The 20,166-nt window shown below is 57.2% G+C and overlaps 2 protein-coding genes and 1 pseudogene across 4 annotated transcripts; all 3 read right to left on the minus strand.

Moving 5' to 3' along the window:
- Positions 1-2,987: 2,987 nt before the first annotated feature.
- On the minus strand, positions 2,988-11,194 carry LOC149125952 (ral guanine nucleotide dissociation stimulator-like). The gene is made up of 15 exons (XM_089335823.1): positions 11,180-11,194; positions 10,927-10,989; positions 10,574-10,670; positions 9,833-9,903; positions 9,430-9,623; positions 8,014-8,207; positions 7,607-7,875; positions 6,750-6,965; positions 6,315-6,418; positions 5,795-5,864; positions 4,939-5,013; positions 4,455-4,529; positions 3,894-3,926; positions 3,421-3,542; positions 2,988-3,202 (listed from the first exon to the last, which is right to left on the minus strand). The coding sequence occupies exons 1-15, from the start codon at positions 11,192-11,194 to the stop codon at positions 3,139-3,141; spliced, it is 1,662 nt and encodes a 553-aa protein (XP_089191949.1). The 3' UTR covers positions 2,988-3,138.
- A 1,413-nt stretch (positions 11,195-12,607) lies between these two features.
- LOC149125953 (olfactory receptor 6F1-like) lies at positions 12,608-18,268 on the minus strand. Of its 2 annotated transcripts, XM_089334756.1 has the most exons (3): positions 18,154-18,268; positions 16,626-17,191; positions 12,608-12,789 (listed from the first exon to the last, which is right to left on the minus strand). In XM_089334756.1, exons 2-3 carry the CDS (start codon positions 17,160-17,162, stop codon positions 12,652-12,654), a joined length of 675 nt encoding a protein of 224 aa, XP_089190882.1. In that variant the 5' UTR covers positions 17,163-17,191; positions 18,154-18,268; the 3' UTR covers positions 12,608-12,651. The 2 variants fall into 2 exon arrangements, with proteins under 2 accessions (XP_089190882.1, XP_089190883.1); XM_089334757.1 differs by lacking the exon at positions 12,608-12,789 and having other exon boundaries at positions 15,266-17,191.
- LOC149125954 (immunoglobulin-binding protein 1 pseudogene) lies at positions 18,233-19,871 on the minus strand (annotated as a pseudogene). The gene is made up of 2 exons (XR_016235009.1): positions 19,741-19,871; positions 18,233-19,519 (listed from the first exon to the last, which is right to left on the minus strand). The product of XR_016235009.1 is annotated as an immunoglobulin-binding protein 1 pseudogene (transcript).
- Positions 19,872-20,166: the final 295 nt, after the last annotated feature.

Genomic DNA, 20,166 nt, shown 5'->3' on the forward strand with positions numbered 1-20,166 from the left:
TCACGTCTGGGTCAGCACAGGCCCTGCACCCGTGGTCACATCTGTGTCAGCACAGGCCCTGCACCCGTGGTCACGTCTGGGTCAGCACAGGCCTTGCACTCATGGTCACACCTGCATCAGCACAGGCCTTGCACTCATGGTCACGTCTGGGTCAGCACAGGCCCTGCACCCGTGGTCACATCTGGGTCAGCACAGGCCCTGCACCCATGGTCACACCTGGGTCAGCACAGGCCCTGCACCCGTGGTCACGTCTGGGTCAGCACAGGCCCTGCACCCGTGGTCACGTCTGGGTCAGCACAGGCCCTGCACCCGTGGTCACACCTGGGTCAGCACAGGCCCTGCACCCGTGGTCACGTCTGGCTCAGCACAGGCCCTGCACTTGGTCACATCTGTGTCAGCACAGGCCCTGCACCCGTGGTCACGTCTGGGTGAGCACAGGCCCTGCACCCGTGGTCACGTCTGGGTCAGCTCAGGCCCTGCACCTGTGGTCACACCTGGGTCAGCTCAGGCCCTGCACCTGTGGTCACACCTGGGTCAGCACAGGCCCTGCACCCGTGGTCACGTCTGGGTCAGCACAGGCCCTGCACCCGTGGTCACACCTGGGTCAGCACAGGCCCTGCACCCGTGGTCACACCTGGGTCAGCTCAGGCCCTGCACCCGTGGTCACGTCTGGCTCAGCACAGGCCCTGCACTTGGTCACATCTGTTTCAGCACAGGCCCTGCACCTGAAGCCAGGAGCTTCCTCCAGGTCTCTACGTGGGTGCAGGGCCCCAGGACTTGGGCCATCTTCTACTGCTTCCTCAGGCCATAGCAGAGACCTGGACCGGAAGTGGAGCAGTCGGGAATTGAAACCAGCACGCATATGGGATGCCGGCCCTGCAGGTGTGGCAGCTTTACCCGCTAAGCTGAGTGCCGGCCCCAGCAACAATGTTTTAAAATAAATTAAAAATAACTATTTGTTTGAAAGGCAAGGTGAGTGGGAGATCTATCTGCTGATGGCCCCATATGCTTGCAGCAACTAGGGCTGGGCCAGGCAGGGGCCAGGAGCCCAGAATACATCCAGATCTCCGGTGTGGGCGGCAGGGACCCAAGCACTTGAGCGAGCATCCGTTACCTCTCAGGTTGCACTAGCAGGGAGCCAGATGGGAAGCAGTGTAGCACACCAATATGGCATGCAGCTGTCCCAAGCAACGGCCTACCCCACAGCACCCCATCACGCACCCCTAATGTCTCTATAAAAGAGGTTCTTCAGTGACCAACACCTGCAACAATGCTCAAGTTCTTTAGGAATCAGGTACACTCAGATGGAGCCCGAAAGCACAGAGCAGTCAGGCAATCACAATGGGAATGACAGCACCATTTGGCAGGGACGCGGCCATGCAAGGGAGCTTGTGCTGTGGGTGTGCAATGCTACAAGCGTTCCAGGAACCCGGCAGTGTCCCCCAGGGTGCAGAGATGCAGCTTCTATGCTGTAGCTCCTCCACTATGTACATACCTGACAGATCTGTGCCGTGTCACCAAAACCTGTGCCAGAGTTTAAGTACCAGCACTCAGAGCCCCAACCGGAAAACACTGCCATGTGCCTGATGGTGACTACTTACGCAGTGATTCAACGGTGGCAAAGGTGAGACACAGCAAAGTGCAAGAAGACAAGTTCAAGTCAGCCTTTGGAATCAGAAAGGCCAGGTCGAGTCCCTGCCCTCAGACATCATTTACAGCAAACGTCAGGTGTCGGTTGGCCCGACCGTGTGTCAGCGCTGGTGCCTGAGGCCCTGGGACTCCCCTCAGGCGTGCCTAGCTTTTGCAAAGCTGGTGGCTCCCAGGTGTGTCAGGAACGTTTCCTAAGACAGCTCTGCCTGAGGGGACTTGAAGACAAATGTGCCGTCCACAGGCACAGGTGCTGACCCTGCAGCACTGCTGTCGCCTCGCAGGTTGAAGATGCAAGTTCCAGTGAAAATGTGGGGACATAGAAAAGTTAATACAGAGAAGATGGAGAATGAGAGACCAAAGCAAGTGTCAGGAAGGGGCACCTGCTGCCATGAAGCCCAGCCCTTAGTGTGTCCATTATTTCCAGAAACAGACGGCTTGTTCCTACGAAAATAAGCAACACATTCATTTGGATGTCTTAGGGATACTAGCCATTAATGTGTCCCGTACTGATACAGATATCAAAACAAACTTTTATGATAAAGCATTTTGACATTGTGGTAGTATTTTTACCTTCCATCTAAAATGCTTTTTATTCTTTTTTCTATTTTTAAAGATTTATTATTTTACTTATTTATTTATTTGAAAGCTAGAGTTAGTGGGAGAGATAGAGAGGTCTTCCATTTGCTGGTTCACTCCCCAAATGGCCACAATGGCTGGAGCTGGGCTGATCGGATGCCAGGAGCCAGAGTTTCTTCAGGGTCTCCTGCATGGGTGCAGGGGCCCAAGGACTGGGGCCATCCTCCACTGCTTTCCCAGGCCATAGCAGAGACTGGATCAGAAGGAGAGCAGCCGGGACTCAAACACACCCCTGATGCCAGCACTGTAGGTGGCAGCTTTACCCACTATGCCACAGCACCAGCCCCTCTTTTATATATTTAGAAGGCAAAGTGAGAGAGAGACCTTCCATCTGCTGGTTCACCTCCCATTGGCCCACCACAGTCAGGCCAGGCCAGGCTGGACCCAACATCCTAAACCCAGGGCAGCAAATGCAGGAGGAGTGAGGCAGTGTTTTTACACCAGACATCACATGATCTGCCAGCTCCTCTTAGGAGAAGAACCTCAGAGAACCTCAACCAGCGAGGTGCAGCTCCAGGAGCTGCAACTAGGAGGGGCCCATGTCCACAGCACATTTGCACGGGTGGAACACTGCTCACAACCTCAGTTATGGGGAAGCAATGACGAGGAATAATGAAACTCATGGTGCAACATATTTATGTTAACTTTAATAAAACTCTACTAGGGAGTTACTAACAGTGACTATAGTTAAATGGAGGAAAAGAGAAAACATAAGAGGGGCAATTAAACTGATACAATGCAGGCCTCAGCTTCACAACAGGGAGGCCACTGTCCCAGGCACCAGGCTCACAATGAGCTCAGATCTGCCCCTGAGGTCCCAGGCACTTGGTCACGAGGGCATCACGATGGTGTTCATGGCCTTGAGGCTGATGTGGGCTTCTTGACAGGGGGCTCCAGCTGGCGGGACAGGGCATAGCTAACGGAGAGAGCACAGCCATGAGTCCACCAAGAGCCTCAGCTCAGGCCTCCCTCCCAGGGTCTGTCCAGGAGCTGCAGTCCTGGGGCCAGCAGTGCCCATGGGACAGGGCCTGCTGCCCACCAGGGGGCCTGGACAATGCCTCCTGCAGCTGCACAGCAGGGAGAGCCCTCCCCACCCCCACACTAGGCTTCACCTGATTCCTGCCCATCACTCACCTCTCCTTCTCAGTGAGAAACTCCACAGACCGGAACCACACGCCAAACTCCTCATCACGCTTAAAATAATACTTGCTCGCTGCCACCTGCAGTAGTTGGATTTCTTGCAGGACTTTCATTTCCTGGGGATGGAGGGACACACAGGACACTGTCAGGGCCTGGGCTGGGAACGCTGTGGGGACCTGGTAGGGGAGGGGCTGTGGGGTTCTGGGTGTTTCCTCTTAAGAGGCCTCCTCCCCTCCAGCCCATGCAGGCCCCACCCTGGCCTCCGATGGGGGTGCAAACAGCCCCTCCCCAGGCTTCTCCTTGATTCCAGTCCTCTACCCGCACCCGCCCTAGGGATGGGTCTCCCCCTCATGTGCACCCAGCCCTCCTAATAGAGCAAAGCTGCAGGGGTGATGCATGGGGTCCCGACCGGGGCCACCTGTGACCCCCAGTGCCCTCCTGCCCTGAGTGAGGCCACAGCTGCTCACCTTATTCAGTTTCTGCAAGCTGACATCAGCCTGCTGGAAGGCAGACAGAGTCCATCAGAACCGCCCCCAGCCGGGCCCAGCCCTGACCCTCCCCTTCATGAGGCCGTCAAGGGGATGTGGGTGGGAAAGGACAGGATCTGGGTGAGCTCTGGAGAGGGGACCTGGCAGCTGAGGCTCAGGCACCTGCTGTTCTCCCCTGCCTGGTGACAGGCGGGAAACAGAGGCTGGGATGGGCGAGGGTGCTTGGCCATGTCAGTGCTTCCTGACCTTGCTGGGCCCAATTTCTCTTCTGCCCATGGAGCCTACCCGAGGGGAGGCCAAGGAGGCTCAGCCAAGACCTTGTGTAGCTTCGTCCCTCCAGGAAAGGGAGGGGCACCCGGTTGGAGGCCCCGACACTCCCAGGGCAGAGGCAGTGAAGCCCCAGCCCCAGGGACGGCTGTGAGGTTCAGGAGAAGGGGGGGCAGCGCTGAAGGCTAAGAGCGCAGTCCAGACTCTCCCCACCCCGCCCCGCCCCCAAGCCTCAGGGACCCGGCCCACCCCATCTGCCCCAGGATCACTCACATGCACAGAGTCCCCCATCACAGTGTCCAACATCACCAGGTATTTCAGGTAGGTGCCAAGAAAGGGGACGACTCCCTGTGCCACAGGGGGTGGTGATGAGCACCTGCTCTCAGCTGCCCCCCGAGCCCTGGCCCCAGAGACCCCTCCACCCCAGCTCCTAGACCCTGGCTCATGTCTCCCCTGGGAGCCATCCAGGACCTTGGCAGCCTCCTCCATTCTCCATCCTCCCAGCTACTCCCAGGACAGCAGGCACCCCTAGGACTCCTGCTGGGATGTCCAAGGGCACACAGGCCGTGTGACCCCCAGCACCACCTCAGCCCCAAGTGCACTGAGAGTCCAGCTGCCCCAGGCCCTGGCTCTGGTCTCTCTGGTGGAGGCCACTGAGGCAGTGTGGGGACTGCAGGGAGGGCTGGAGGTGGAGGCCCTGCTCCTGTGGCTCGGGCCCCGGTGTGACGGAGGAGTCCCCTCACCCGGGCACACGCACCTTCTGCTGTTTCCGCAGCCTCATCTGTGCTCTCTGCGGATTCTTCTCCCGGGCAGCAAGCTTGAAGGCTCCCTTCTGCCAGGATCAAGGTCAGGGTCTTAGGGCCTGTCCTTCTGACCCCTGCCCACACCTGGGCCCTCTGCTGGGGCATGGCATGTCTGACCCCCTCCCCCAAGTGCACTCTATCTGGATGCTGTGGCTCCCACCCTCACTGGGGGCACCTTGAGCAAGGGGTCTCCCTGGGTCTGCTCCTTGACTGGCGAGGGTGCTGGGCGCCCCCCCACCACAGCTGTCCTGACTCAGCAACCTACGCCTGCCCTCCTCCTCCTCATTGTCCCCTGGGAAGAAGGCCAGGCCCTGCACCGCGCATCACCCTTCCTGGTGCCTCACCGACCCCCATGAGCCCTGCACAACAGGCTCATCAGCCCCATCCTCTACTTGAGAAATCAGAGGCCATGGGCAATGACCAGCCCAGGGCTACACAGGAGAGCCTGCCCTGCCCCCAGCTGACCGCCACCCCACTGCTTCACCCCAACTCCAGCTGCACCCCTGGCCAGGAGTCCATCAGGGCTCTCTGTGTCCTGGTCCCTGGCCAGGCACCACCATGGAGAGAGAGGGCCAGGTGGTCTCAGGAGGCCTGGCTGACAGGTGCTGGCCACCCAGCCCCACTGTATGCTCATCCAGCCCCAGCAGGGTTGAGGACGAACCACAGCTTCTGCTGCACATCTCCCCTGCCACTCAGGGAGTGGAACCCAGGGATCTCTAGTGACAGACAGGGCCTGCACAGGCTCTGGGTGGCGACACTTTGCTCCCTCCCTACCCCCCAAGGACTTGCCCCGCCTCCCAGCCTCCCTACCTTGGTGAGTCGATCTCTGCTCAAGCCATTGTCCTTCTCACACAGGCGCTCAAATTTTTTGCAGCTTTTGCTGTGGAGATGGGAAACCAGGAAGAGCTACTCAGTGTGATGGGAGGATGGTGAGTGCAGCTCCCTTCACTCGACAGCAAGGAGTATGTACACGGCCCAGGTGAGTTCCCCACTGAGTTCCCTAAGCCCTGGTGCCCAGGGGACAGGTGGGGAGCTCAAGTGGTTCTCCTGGGCCCCTCCCCTCCACTGAGCAGCACCGTTCTGCCTCAAGTTCACCTGCACAGGGAGCTCTGGTGCTGCCCAGGAGCACTATTAAAGAACTGGTGCCTGACAGCAAAGCAAATATCATCCTGCTGCAAAAATTAGGCAGAAGGTCTAGGGGTCTCGAAGGTGCCATTCCCCATGCCTCCACTTAGAGTCCACGTCTGGCCCCTCCCAGAGTCATGGGGGTTAGTGGTGAGTCCTAGGGTCCCAGGTACACCCTGGTGCTCCTGTGGGAGAAGGCACCCACCTGGAGACTTCTCCCCACGTCTCTTGCAGGCGACAAATTGGGGAGGTCTGTAGAGCAGTGAGGATGGCATGGGCCGAGGAAACGTTCCTGAGGGTCTGGCACTCCTGGAGAGCAGAGCGGATGAGGGAGAAGTCACCTGATCCCCCTGGGCTGACGGCCCCTCCTGCATCAGATGCCCACGGAGCCACAGGAAGGCACGAGGGCACTGTGGCCACCCTCACAGGGAGAGGATTGGGTTCAACCCACACAGAGGTTCAGGTGGGAGGGGAGCATGCACCCCTGGGGGAAGTGAGTCAGGTCAGGCCCCTCCCTGCAAGGAAGGGCCCAGGGTCTGTGCAGGGTCTTCAGCCACAGGGTGTACTCCCGAGGGCTGATAAAGCAAAGTGGCCATTCCCAGAGTGCAGTGAGCGAGGGCCCTGATTGCCCGCAGCTGACCTTGGCCACCTTGATCCAGTGCTCCACCACACGGGCCCTGTCCGTGGCCTTCATGCTGGGGTCCCCCAAGCATGTGGTTACTACACAATTTGTTACGCAGTTGAACTGCTGCACAGTGGCATGGACAGTGGAGGCCAGGTGTTCCTTGCCTCTCTTGTTGCTCTTGGTCCAGACGGAGCCCAGGCAGTGGAAGGGCACGACCTTCTGGAACAGCTCCTGGGGAGGAGAGTGTCCCATGGGCACAGCCACCCCCACTCAGAGTGCAGGGGTGCTGTGCATGGGCCTCTCAGCGGTGGGAGCAGCAGCCCCCTGAGGGTGCCCAGAGCCCCACGGCCCAGAGCCCATTCTTGGAGAGAAGACACAGAGGTGTTTTCTCCCGGGCATCCTGGCCAACTCCCCATCCCTCGGCCCATCGCCATCAGCCCTGTGCTCCTTGTGTCCATCCCAGCGCACCTCCCTCTGGTAGCTACAACAAGGGGCTCTGTTTGCGTGTCTGCTCTGGGACCCCGTCCAACTCTGAAGCCTGATCAGTGCTGAGACAGGTAGGCATTCTGGGCAGACCGGCAGGGACGGGGGCCTGGCTGCACCTCAGTGAGTGCCCTCCACCACCACTGGGCCACACCGTGCCCAGCTTTCTGTCTGTCGCTCTGTGCACCTGGCATGAGTGTGTCCCATCTCTGCTGTGCACAGGGGACACGTGGGTTAGGACATGAGAAACGAGCCCGGGTCACACTGGGGCTGAGACATGAAGGCTGGGCTGACTCAGAACACTGGACTCTGGCCAGGGCTTGTGTGGGACAGCAGGTGCCACAGGGATGCCGTGGTCCTGGCCCTGCCCAGCAGAGCCGGCTGCTCACCGCATCCAGAAGTGTGAGCTGTTCTGCCATCGTCCTGGGGGAGAAGGCGGTGATGTCAACCATCTCCGCCCCAGGCAGCTCCTCTGCAGTCCCAGCCCAGCCAGAGGAGGCCTGTGGAGCTGGCCCTGGTGCTGATTGTGCGCATGGGGGCAGGCCCCATGGGGAAGCTGGCCCTGGCTCTGGAGCAGGTCCTGGCTGAGCCAGTGGTGCTGCAGCTGGCTCCAGAGCCAGTGCACGGAAGGGTGCTGGCCCTGCACGCAGAGCAGGAGCTGGAAGAAGAGAAAGGGTCGCCAACGGGAATCACCTTCCAGTGGCCTCTGCAAACCCCGAGAGGTCGCACTGCCTGGAAGGGGATTCCAGCCCCAAACACCACCCCTGAGAGACCTGCAGACTGCGCTGCCCCTCACCGTCTGCTTTGGCCTCAGGGTGCTGGGTGTGTCCGGGCAGGGCATACAGAAAGTACACCTGGGTCCCCAGGTCTCCTCCAGGTAGGCTGACAGGCTTGCAGCCCACCTTCATCTTCAGCAGTGGAAGGCTGGTGTTGCCATGGAGCTCTGCCTTGTACAGGTCTCTGCAGCGTCCCAGGAAGGAAGCCATGTTGCTGGGGACACAAGCGAGGGCAGCAGGGTCAGAGGCTGGCCTTGGCCGTCACACTGCACTGCCTGGGGCCCCTCTGTGGTTTTGGGGCCCTGGGCATGCCTCTGCCTGTCCAGAGCATGACCCCACCCCCCAAGCCTTCCTGGGCTGCCCTGGCCGTGGGAGACCTGGTCAACAGGGCTGGTGCACACCCCGTGGTGACAGCCTCCCAGTGACCTTTCCTGAGGGGAGGTTCCCCAGTGCTCAGCACGAGGCTCCAGGCAGACTTAGGAGCAGGTTTCTCAGGATCTCTGTAGGTCTGGGCCTCCTGGGGCAGGGGCGGGGACGGGGTTTGTGGGTGGAGCTGGGAAGCACCTGTCCTGGGCATGGACCCCTGGCTGCTCTGCGCCCCAGCCCCCCTCTCCTTTGCAGGTCTGGGACCCCATTCCTAGCTCTGTTCTCCTTCCCTTTGAGGGGAGTCCTCGGGCCTCGGTGCTCTCAGAGGAGTCACAGGAAGGGGGAGATCCACACCCTGTCTGTCCCTCCCCAGCCACAGCCCACATTTCGCTCCCACAGTTTGCAGGGACAGAAGGCCTCTGACTGGACCCACAGTCCATGACGTCCTAGTGGGGCCTGGGCTCTGACATTCTGGCAAGACCATGGGAGGCCGATCCTCTCCCCTCTGACCCTGTGGACAGGACCCGGGCAGGCGTTCAGTTGGGGAGTCTAGGTCCTCCCAAGTCAAGAGGCCCCGGGAATGCTGTCTGCTTTGCTCGCTGAGCTGTGACACGTGTCTGTAAAGTGACTGCCCAGTTTTTAACATTCACTTGATGTGGGGATGAACCACACACGGAACCTTGCCAGAGAGCTGAGGGGCCTGGGCCTCACACCCAGTGCCTGGGCCCTACTCTGTCTGAATCAGTCACTGGGGCTGGGAGGTCTCCTTTACAGATGGGAAAGCAGGGCTGCTCTCTGTGGGGTTTTCCAAACCTCGAGGGCCGTGGGCTATTGAGTCCCGAGGGTGCAGAGACCAGAAGAAGAGGGATGAGTGCAGCGCCAGCAGCCCTGGCCACAGAGCAGGCACCAGGCCCCTGCCATGTCTGCAGTCACATGGTCCCTGTCAAACCCTGAGGCTCATGCCCACACCACCCCACTTCTCAGAGGAGCACACAGGCACAGAGAGCCACGGCTAGGGGGCTCTGGCACACAGCAGAGGCCCCATGTGCCTGGAGAGCACAGACGCTCACCTATGGAATATCTGGTCCAAAAAATACGGAACAGTGCTGAAGTCACCATATGAGCACAGCAGAGTGGACAGGTGAGCGATGGTTCTTCCTGGGGAGGCTGGGACCAGGGATTCCTCCAGCTTCGCCCCGGTGCCTGGCTGCAGGCTCCGCAGGGGGCAGACCTCCGCCAGGTGCAGTGTGGACACACCTCCAAACTAGAGGGGACCAGCAGATACAGGAGTCAGAGGTGGATCCAGGGACCCCCGACCACGGGAGTCTGGGCTGGGAGAAGACCCCCTCACAGAGGGCATCCAGCTGCACCAGGTGACTCCTCACATCCCTGAGGGTTGGGAATGAAAGGCCGAAAGTGACTTTGTTGACCACACAGAGAGCAGCGTGGAAGAGTCGGGAGGGCAGATTATACCCCCAGGGAGGCCAGCAGCTGGGAGCAGCAGTGCAGAGATGGAAGCTGGCAGTGTCCCGGCCACAGCCCTTCTGCACGGTGATGTGACCGTGGCTGCTCCAGGGGACACCTCAGCCCCTCTCCCCAGCAAGTGCTGTCTGGGCCTCTGTCTCAGCAGGGCATTAGCTCCTGTGAAAGCGACAGGGACGCTCTGACTCTGCGTCCCTGAGTGCGGTTGCATGTGCCATGTGCTCCTGAGGAGGTGATGGACGTTAGGCCAGGCCATGGTGTGGGCCCCAGGTCTGCCGTGCTGATAAGGAGAGGGGACAAGGACACAGAGAAGCACGGGAGAACACGAGAACACGGGAACGGAGATGGACATGTACAAGCAGGAGACACAGGGACATCCAGCCCCCAGCACTGTGTGCAAACTCCTGTGTGAGAGCCGCCCTCGTGTGGGCCCTGGGCTGTGACTGCCCAGCAGACCAGGCTTCCAGGGGCGCTCTCTGAGGCCGTGACCTGCAGCAGGGCAGCCGGGGACAAGCACTGGAATCCCAGCTGAGCCACAGGACAAATGTCCTTTCTCATGGAATGGAACAGGATGGAGACGGGTGGGGGCTCCAGGGCTGAGACCGAGAGACACACTGCCGACACGTGCATGGAGTAGTCTCTCTCTCTCAAGGGTAAGCCTCACCCCTGTGTGTGGGGTTTGGGTTCTCCGTCTTGGGTTGTGGGGAGGTCTGGAAGCACAGCGGAGCTGACCCCTGCCTGGGATTCCCGGGCTGGGTGGGAAAACCGTGCTGTCCCACACGCGGACGTTCTTGACTTCATATCCAGGGAACCAGTAGTAATCTGTCCCCTGAAAATCCCACCAGGACCTGACATGGGGTTGCCATAACCCAGCTGTCAGTGGGCAGCAGAGGGGCGAGATCTCTTAGGAACGAGACTGGGGTCAGTCACTCTGGTTGGAAACACCAGAACGGGGCCCAGAAGTACCTATATCCAGGCTCTGGTCCTCGGCCCAGCCTGCTCATCTTGAGTCCCCGCCTGTGTATCTCCCTAGGCCCCTCCCTCAGCCCAGCCCAGCACTGTCCATGGCTGTTGGCCTGACGCACCTGTCCATTGCCTGAGAAGATGAGTTCCTCATGGGAATCATTGCTGATCTCCAGTGTGGAGCCCTGCAAACAGAGTGCCCAGAGCCAGGCCAGAAGGTGTCAGTGTCCCACAGGAGACACCCCGTGAGTATTTCCACTCCCCAGGTCACATACGTAGGGACATCTGGGTATACCCCCAGCCAGGAGGACTCCAGGTGACACAGGAGAACTCAAGTGTAACCCCTGAGTAGACAAAATGGCCCCCAACACCCACTTTCCCATCCGCCATCCCTAGAATGGGTACAGACGACACCACAGCTGTCCTCCAATGCCTGAATCCTGGTGCTGTGTGGGAAGGGTCCCTCGTCTTGTCCCCTTCGTGGGGACGGGAGAACAGCCCACGTGGGTCACCAGAGACTCCAGCCCTGGACGGGACTTTCCGGGGCTGCTAAACCCTGTTACCTGTGGCTGCCTCCTCCCCCATGGCCACAGGCGTCCATAGTGAGAGCTCAGCCAGCATGTTACACGCTGGAAGAGACCTTCATTCTGGGCTTTGGCTCTGCGAGAGCCTCGCCTTGAAGGGCAGCAGCAAGGGAACATAGTTCTCCCTGCAACGTTGCCTATCAAGTGAGGTGGCAATGGCTACCACTAGAATGTGGGTGCCTGGTTACCAGAGTTCCATGTTCTGTTGTGGCCCGTCACCAAGGAAGTGAGGTCACTTCCTCCAGGTCCAGTACATGGACCCTTCCAGCAGGAAGAGCTCCCAAGGCCCTCTGGGCTGCTGACTGTTCCTCTCCTGCCCGATGCCATCCCCTTGACTGTGCACAATTCTGCAAACACAGCCCCATCCCTCAGTGCCTGGGAGACCTGGATGGGGTCAGGATCCCAGGTTGAAGGGCACTCAGTTGGAGTCTAAACCTCCTTTTTCTATCATTTCCCAAAGACAGTCCTGCTTCTTAGGAAGGCCCCTAAAATCCAAGCTAAGGTCAGTGAGGAAAGCCAAGGGCAGTGTCTTAGATGAGCCCTAAGTTCTTAGGCCATCTTCTGCTGCTTTCCCAGGCGCATTAGCAGGGAGCTGAATCAGAAGAGGCACAGCTGAGCCACACACCGGCACCCCTATGGGATGCTGGCACAGCAGGTGGTGGCTTCACCTGCTAAAGCACAGCACCAGCTCCTGTGTGAGCTTTTATTTAGAATGCTGAGATTGAATGGTGGAACTCGTGGCAAGGTCATGGCATCACCTGGAGTTTGAGTGAGCCATGGAAGCCCCAGCGTGGGCCAGGGTCTTCTCCACTCCACAAGGGTGGCCCTCCATCCTGAGTCGGGTCTGGTCCTGGTTGTTCCCATGCTCAGACGCTGCCCCCCAGTCAAAATCTCTGAGCTGGAACCCGTGTTTGCACTCTGCCCTGCTGTAAGGACAGAGCTGCCTTCCCACGTCTCAGACACCCCCAAGCCTTCAAACACGAGTGTCAGCTTCAGCAGGCTCCTGAGCACCACATGGCTTCTCTCCCAGCCCCATGCTGCAAAGTCTGGCCTGCTTGCCACGGAGCCCCGCTGCTCTCCAGACCCTGACCCCGCCAACGGCAGTGTGTCAGAGCCATCAGAAACCTGTAGCCTGATATCAGGGGTCTTTCCACAATTCTTTCCACAAATCTTGTTTTTCTTTTTTTAAGATTTATGTATTTATTTGAAGGCAGAGTTACAGAGAGGCAGAGGTAGAGACAGAGAGGTCTTCCATCTGCTGGTTCACTCCAAATGCCCGCAACAGCTGGAGCTGCTCCAATCTGACCAGGAGCCAGGAGCTTCTTCTGGGTCTTCCACATGGGTGCAGGGGCCCAAGGACTTGGGCCATCTTCTATTGCCTTCCCAGGCCATAGCATAGAGCTGGAGGGGAAGTAGAGTAGCCGGAACTTGAACCAGTGTCCAAATGGGATCCTGGCACTGCAGTAGTCTTACGTTTCCTGCTCTGTCTCCTACTGAACTGGTCACATTCTGTTTTTACTGAAACTTCTATTTTTTATTTGCTTTACACTTTTTATTGAAAACAGTTGCAGATAAAGTAATTCATATTTTCCAGATCCTATTTCCCTTTCTCTCTCCTCAGAGATATTCAGTCACATTTTCACATTTATTGCCTTAAAATGTACCTTTAAATATCTCAGAGCATTATTTTATTTTTTTTAAAGATTGATTTCATTAATTTATGTGAAAAGCAGAGTCACAGAGAGAGACAGAGATTGTTCATCTGCTGGTTCACCCTGTACAATGCGTGCAACACAGGGCTGGGCCAGGCCGAAGCCAGGAGCCAGGAGCTCCATCTGGATCTGCCACGTGGGAGCAGGGGCCCAAGCATTCTGGCCATCTTCTGCTTTCCCAGGCTGTGAGCAGGAGCCAGGAGCCTGTTCTGGATCTGCCACATGGGTGCAGGGGCTCAAGCCCTTGGGCTGTCTTCTGCTGCCTCCCAAGTGCATTAGCAGGGCGCTGGATGGGAAGCAGAGAAGCTAGGACTGGAATCGGTGCTCTGATATGAAATGCTGGTGTCGCATGGCAGCAGCTTAACCCACTGCACCACAATGCTGGCCCTAGAGCATTATTTTAGACTTTGTTTTGTTTTTTGAAAGTTCCTTTTACCAACTTAAATGTAGGACTTTAAATCCATTACTGGCAGGTTAAGTGTTTGGCTTAGCAGTCACTATACCAGCTGGGAGGCCCAAGTCCCACTTTGCAGGGCCTGGGTTCAAGTCCTGCCTCCACTCTTGATGCCAGCTTCCTGCTGAGGCACACCCTGGGAACAGCAGTGGTAGCAGATGTGGTCAAGTCCCTGCTGCCCATGTCGAAGAGCCAGATGGAGACCCAGGCACCTGGCTTTGTCCCTGGCCCAGCACCAGCTGATGTGGGCATCTGGGGAGTGAGTCAGCAAATGGGACAACTGTCTGTGTCTCAAATACTTAAATAAATGGATTAAATCTGTTACTGCTGATTAAACTATTCCATCCACTTATTAATGAAGAACATACTGTCAAGTTTATTCATTCATTCATTTTATTATATTCTGCCTTTCTCCCCTTATTATGTGAAGGGAGAGTTTTTTTTTTTTCTTATTCAGTGATTTTCCTGATTATATATAAACAGTGCCTTCCATAGTTGCTTGGCAAGTATTTGTTGGATGAGTAATATGCTTTCAGTTAGTTCAATCCCCAACCCTTGTCCCAAAACAAGTCATAGAAGCCAGATTCCTCAGGACAGGCACTGTGGTGTAGTAGGTTAAGCATCTGCCTGAGGCACAGGCATCCCATAGAGGCACTGGTTTGAGTGCTGGCTATTCTACTTTTGATCCTGCTCCCGGCTGATGGCTTGGGAAAGCCGTGGAAGATGGCCTGAGTGCTTGGGAACCTATGTGGGAGACCCAGAAGAAGCTCCTGGCTCCTGGCTTAGGGTCAGCTCAGCTCTGGCTTTGTGGCCATTTGGGGAGTAAACCAGTGGATGGAAGACCTCTCTCTCTCTGTCTCTCCCTCTGTCTGGCCTCTCAAGTAAATAAATAAATCTGAGAGAGAGGCAGAGAGAGAGAGAGAAAGAGAGAAAGGAGAGAGAGAAAGATTCCTCTTCCAACCTAGGAAAATGCCTCTCTATTCTCTCCCTGGAGAACCTCAAGTGACAAGTGCCATGCCATGTACTGGAGCTGGGTATGGACTCCCAGAGGCTGAGAGGGGCTGAGCAGCAGGGCCAGGCTGGGCCCCCCCCCCCCGTTTGTTACCCTTTGAGCCCATTCGTGCTTTCCAGTTGCTTCTCTACAAGGCTGTGCATTCTTCACTGAGTCTAAGCCTTAAAACACACGGCTGTGGGGCCGGCGCCGTGGCCCAGTAGGCTAATCCTGTGCCTGTGGTGCCAGCATCCCATATGGGTGCCAGTTCTAATCCCAGCTGCTCCTCTTCTGATCCAGCTCTCTGCTATGGCCTGGGAAAGCAGTGGAAAATGGCCCAAGTCCTTGGGCCCCTGCACCCACATGGGAGACCCAGAAGAAACTCCTGGTTCCTGGCTTCAGATCAGTGCAGCTCAGCTGTTGCAGCCATCTGGGGAGTGAACCATCGGATAGAAGACCTTTCTCTCTGTCTCTCCCTCTCACTGCACTCTACCTTTCAAATAAATAAAAAAATCTAAACAAAACAAAACAAAAAAACATGGGTCTCCCTGGGTCTTTGGGCCATCCTTTCTGACCAAAAGTGTAAATCATGTGCACCACTTTTCCCTCCCGCGGTCTCTTAGGAGGCAGACTTTCTTTTTTTTTTTTTTAAGATTTTTTTAAGTTTTTTTTTTTTTTTTAATTTGACAGGTAGAGTTACAGACAGTGAGAGAGGGAGAAAGGTCTTCCTTTCATTGGTTCACTCCCCCAAATGGCTGCTATGGCCGGAGCTACGCCAATTGGAAGCCAGGAGCCAGGTGCTTCTTCCTGGTCTCCCATGCGGGTGCAGGAGCCCAAGCACCTGGGCCATCCTCCATTGCCTTTCTGAGCCACAGCAGAGAGCTGGACTGGAAGAGGAGCAACCGGGACTTGTACTGGGTGCCCATATGGGATGCCGGTGCCACAGATGGAGGATTAGCCTAGTGCACCATCGCACCAGCCCCAGAAGGTAGACTTTCAACAGAGGCACACTTTGCCAGGGGACTCGGTCTCAGTTAAAACATGTTCTCCTGTGTCCTTCCAACATGCAGCCTTCCCCGCCCCATTCACTTCCAAAACCAGGAAAGGTTCCCAATGATGGGAACAGGGAGGTCTGAGGGCAGCTGTTCCCAGGCCCGCCTTCCTCCTGGGGGAAGAACACAGCCCCAGCCCGCTATTCTGCCTGGCTCTGTTGGCCAGCCCCCAACTGCAGCGTCTATCCCCAGTCCTGGGAAGTGGGTGAGGGGAAGTGAATCTTCCTGAGTGCATGGCTGAGAAGGCAAGGCCTGCTTCTGGCTCCTTAAGGATGGGGTCTTTTGGAGGGAAATTAAAAACAAAAACACTCTAATTATTGTACCCCAAGGTTATTTTTCTCTGAAACTCTAATTCTGTGGGACAGCACCTTGAACATGGATCATCACGGGACTTCTATAGCTTTACTCAAACCCTTTCAGTCCTGGTGAATCTGACGTGGCATCTTGTAAGTTAGCAGCTTCTCCTGCCATCTGCATCTATTACCGTACCTCACCCAAGAAAATATCATGTGGGAATAATGGCACTCTCATTTCCATTATGATTTCATGCATTTTCCTGTCCTAGTTCTTACACCCCAGATTTACAAGGTGATACAAAAATCTTACAAAGAACGAGAACTTGGAGTTTTAGTAATGCACGCTTCACACTGAGTATGTGTCCCTAATGTTATAAAAAAAACTCAAAAGAAAACCCATGTCAATATACAACTATTTCGCTTGGACAAGATAGTTTGCTTCTATCAAAAACTCCTGTTCCCCTCCTGCGTGAGAAAGGAGAGCTCCTGCACGCAGTGTTTCCCTTGATAGGTCTGATTTTGTCTTTCAGGTGTTTCCCCTTTGTTTTCTCCCCCCTGGAACCAAAGAAGCATCCCTGTCACTCTGTGGTGCACTTGGAGCCATGATCAGAACACCTGCCATGCTGCAGGAATGGAGAGCCCTGCAGTCTGGGGGCCGGCACACAGCACACCTCCCCGTCACACCGTGAGGAGTTTACCTCCTTTCCACTTTCTCAGCAGACTCTCCCTCACCTCCTTGTTCCGGAGCGTGTAGATGAAGGGGTTGAGAACGGGGGTCACCACGGTGTTCAGGATGTGGATGGCCTTGCTCAGGTCCAGGGCGTCCTTGATGGAGGTTCGCACATGCAGGAAGATGGTGGACCCGTACCACAGGAGGACCACAGTGAGGTGGGAGGAACACGTGGAGAAGGCCTTGCTCCGGCCACTGGCCGAGGGGATCCTGAGGATGGTGCTGATGATGTAGACGTAGGAGACCAGGGTGATGAGGCATGAACTCAGGATGACCACACAGGCGATCATGAAGCCCACGATCTCCACGGCTTGTGTGCTGGTGCAGGCCAGGGCGATCCAGGGCGCGATGTCGCAGAAGAAGTGGTTGATGGCACGGGGGCCGCAAAAGGACAGGCTGCTGACGAGCACAGTGGGTGCCACAATGGCCAGGAAGCCACAGGCCCAGCAGCCCAGGGCCAGCCTCAAGGAGAGCAGGCTGCTCATGATGGCCCCGTAGTGCAGCGGGTAGCAGACGGCCAGGTAGCGGTCGTACGCCATGACAGCCAGGAGGAAGTACTCTGTGCAGCCTAAGGAGAAGACCAAGTCAGAGTTACACAGACAGAGAAGGAGAGGCAAAGAGAGGTCTTCCACCCACTGGTTCATTCCCCAGATGGCCGCAACAGCCAGACCCATGCTGATCCAAAGGCAGGAGCCTGGAGCTTCTTCCAGGTCTCCCACGTGGTTGCAAGGGCCCAAGGATTTGGGCCATCTTCCACTGCTTTCCCAAGCCATAGCTGAGAGCTGGATCCAAACTGGAGCAGCCAGGACTTGAATCGGCACCCATACGGGATACCGGCACTGCAGGCGGTGGCTTTACCCACTACGCCACAGTGCTGGCCCCTCTCCAATGTACATTTTTCACTCTCCTGCCCTCAGACAGACCTTCCCCACCACAGGTAACATTTTCAGTTTTCCTCCCACTTATCAGCAACTCTTTGGCCCATTCACTTCGCATATTTCTGTGTAGAGCAGCCCACACTCGCTTGTGAATGAAAGCTTATTTCTCCACTTTCTCATTTTCTGTTTACATGCAATACCAGTCTCTGCTTAGTATTTCTACATCTGCAGGAGAAAAGAACCTGAACTAAAACTTAATTCACTGCCAACATCAATAGGAAATGCCTGCGTGACAGGTGTCAGCTTAACCCTGTGCACCACCACACCAGCCCCTGACTGGGATATTTTAAAAGATCTGGCTTCAAGCTCAGTCCTTCTGTGTGGTTCAGCATCCTGGAAGTTTTCAACTGGACTTTTAAAATCTGACTTTCTGAAATCCAGATTTGTTTGGTTCTTTCTCAAGATTTCAGTCTCTGTGCTGAATTTCTCATTCACATTATGAGTTGTTTTCCTACTTTTTTTGCAGTAGAATGGATGCTTATTTTTCAGAGAAATCACACAGCAATTTATTAATTTTAAGTAATTTTTAAAATAGATTTCTCATATATTTATAAAATATATAAATAATTATATAAAAATTGTATAATTTTACCTTTTCAGTACTTGTTTCTTTCCCCGTGATAAACTGGAATACACCATAACACCAAAAACAAGACTGTTGGCTCACCATCTAGGACACAACTGCACAATGACACTTTATTAAATGCAAAGCAAGATTACAGCCTTTACCTTTGTTTCACAGAGCTGAGGCAGCAGCCCAGGGAGGGGACTGCATGGTTCTCCTTGGTGGGGCTGGTGTGTTCTGCAGTCCCCTCAGTTTTGGGAAGCAACCTGTCAGTTGCCACAGCCCCTAGCCTGGGTGCCCTTCCAGTCACCCCCCACCCCTTGCTCTGTGGTGTTCTCACCATGCTCCTCCTCCTGTCTTCCTGTATCTTGCTGCTCTAGGATATTGTCAACTTACAGTGGGTTTATCTGGATGTAAGCTCACTGTAAGCTGAACGGCACCTGTATTGCAGGTTCTGAAGTGTTTCAGTCAGCTCTCGGTGTCAGAGGGCTCTGGCGTCTCCTTGGCTATTCCTTGATCTGGCAACGCTCCAAATTTCTGATGCTGCTCGTACCAGTCATTCACGGTCATGGTTGCCAGACTCGGATAACCGGCTCCGAACACTTTAGCTTGGGTCACATTGCGAGTGAGAATGAAGGGCTTCACTGGAGGCCTCTCCTGGCGAGATGCGGGAGGCGCCGCCGCCTCTCCTGCGGAGTCTTTTTCTCGCAGAATCTCCATCTCCTGGTCAATGCTCTCAATCTCATCCAAGCTGATACCCGCCCACCTCCGGAGGTGGAGGAGGTGGTACTCACGGACACGCTCGTCCGCTGCCTGCCCGCTTTCCACAGCGCGTTTCAGCGCCTCCTTCCTCTGCCTGTACCTCTCTATCTTAGCCTCGCGTTGCGACGCCATGGCCTCGAGGCCAGGCCGGGCTGCGGGGGGCGCAGCGGCACTGAGTTCGGCTGCGCCGGCGCGGGTTCCAGGAAGCGGGAACTCGGCCAGCCGGTAGTGCCGGCACTGCGTGAGGTAGTTCAGGAAGTGTTCCCGCGCCTGCTGCAGGTGGGCCAGACGCTCGCCGGGGCGCACCTGCTTCACGGTGAGCGCGCCCTGCAGCGCCGGCAGCAGCAGGTACTTGAGGTCGGCGGAGGCGATGTCTTCCACGTCCTCGTTTCGGCTGAACAGGTCGAGCAGCGACAGCATGTCGGCGGCCTTCCCCAGGAGCTCCAAGCCCTCGGCCACGGCGTCCTGGACCGCCTGGGAGCCGCTGGGCTCGGCCGCGGCCTCCGCCTGCTCCAGCAGCCGCCTGCCGGCCTCGAACAGCTCGGGCAGCCGCAGCGGCAGGGCCTTGTCCGCGGACGCTGCCATCTCGCGGCGGAGGCTGGCCGGGGCTTCACTTCCGGGTCACAGGTAACTGGAAAAGAAGAGTCAGGTGAGCGAAGGCAGGCACGGGAAAGGCGCGCCGGGCCCCGCAGACGGCCTGCCGCAGAGCAAGGCCTCCGTCCAAACCAACCAGCCAGCAGGCACGCTTAGCCCGAGGCGCGCCCGAGCCCCGCGGGCCCCGAGGCCCGGTGTGGCGGGGGCACTCGGGCACGAGGGGGCCGTGAGGGTGCGGGCCGCGGCGCGGGCCTTCACCTCGAGAGCCGCTCCCGCCCGGCGCCGCTCCGCAGGCCGACGGTTGCGCCGCAGGAAGTGCGCGTGGCGCCCTCGCTTCCGCCGGGCCGGCCTCTGGCGCCTGCGCAGTCGCGTCCCCGCGCCCGCCGAGCCCCCGCGTCGTCCCAGTGCAGGCGCCTCGGGAGCGCCCCGCCACCCGGTGGGCGCCTTCGCGCCACGCGGCGCCCACGTCCTGCTTTCGTGTACTCGGGGGTCGTGGGCTCCCCTTTCTCGCGCTTGGCCAGGTCACCCCGCTCCTGGGGGACGCCCCGCGGCCTTGTCCCCGCGTTGACGAGGGTGGCAGAGCCCCGTCTCCGTCCCTGCAGAGCGCGGCTTTCCTAGATGGTGTGTCGTGGGCGAGTCTGCTAGGCCGCTGTGCTTGGGTTCCAGCTGGACATCTCGCCGTAG

The sequence above is a fragment of the Oryctolagus cuniculus genome, chromosome 6 (assembly GCF_051225735.1).
Source record: "Oryctolagus cuniculus isolate XC-2025 breed Fujian yellow rabbit chromosome 6, ASM5122573v1, whole genome shotgun sequence".
Taxonomy (NCBI): domain Eukaryota; kingdom Metazoa; phylum Chordata; class Mammalia; order Lagomorpha; family Leporidae; genus Oryctolagus; species Oryctolagus cuniculus.

What these genes read in the sequence shown, in the direction of transcription:
- LOC149125953 (XM_089334756.1), bottom strand. Translation starts at nt 17,162, where the DNA reads ATGGCGTACGACCGCTACCTGGCCGTCTGCTACCCGCTGCACTACGGG. An exon ending in ACACGCTCCGGAACAAGGAG is followed by an intron (nt 12,790 to 16,625) that starts GTGAGGGAGAGT and finishes CTTCCCCTCCAG; the next exon opens with CTCTATGCTATGGCCTGGGA.
- LOC149125952 (XM_089335823.1), bottom strand. An exon ending in TTGGACCAGATATTCCATAG is followed by an intron (nt 8,208 to 9,429) that starts GTGAGCGTCTGT and finishes TTGTGTCCCCAG; the next exon opens with CAACATGGCTTCCTTCCTGG. An exon ending in TTTCTCACTGAGAAGGAGAG is followed by an intron (nt 3,203 to 3,420) that starts GTGAGTGATGGG and finishes TCTCTCCGTTAG; the next exon opens with CTATGCCCTGTCCCGCCAGC.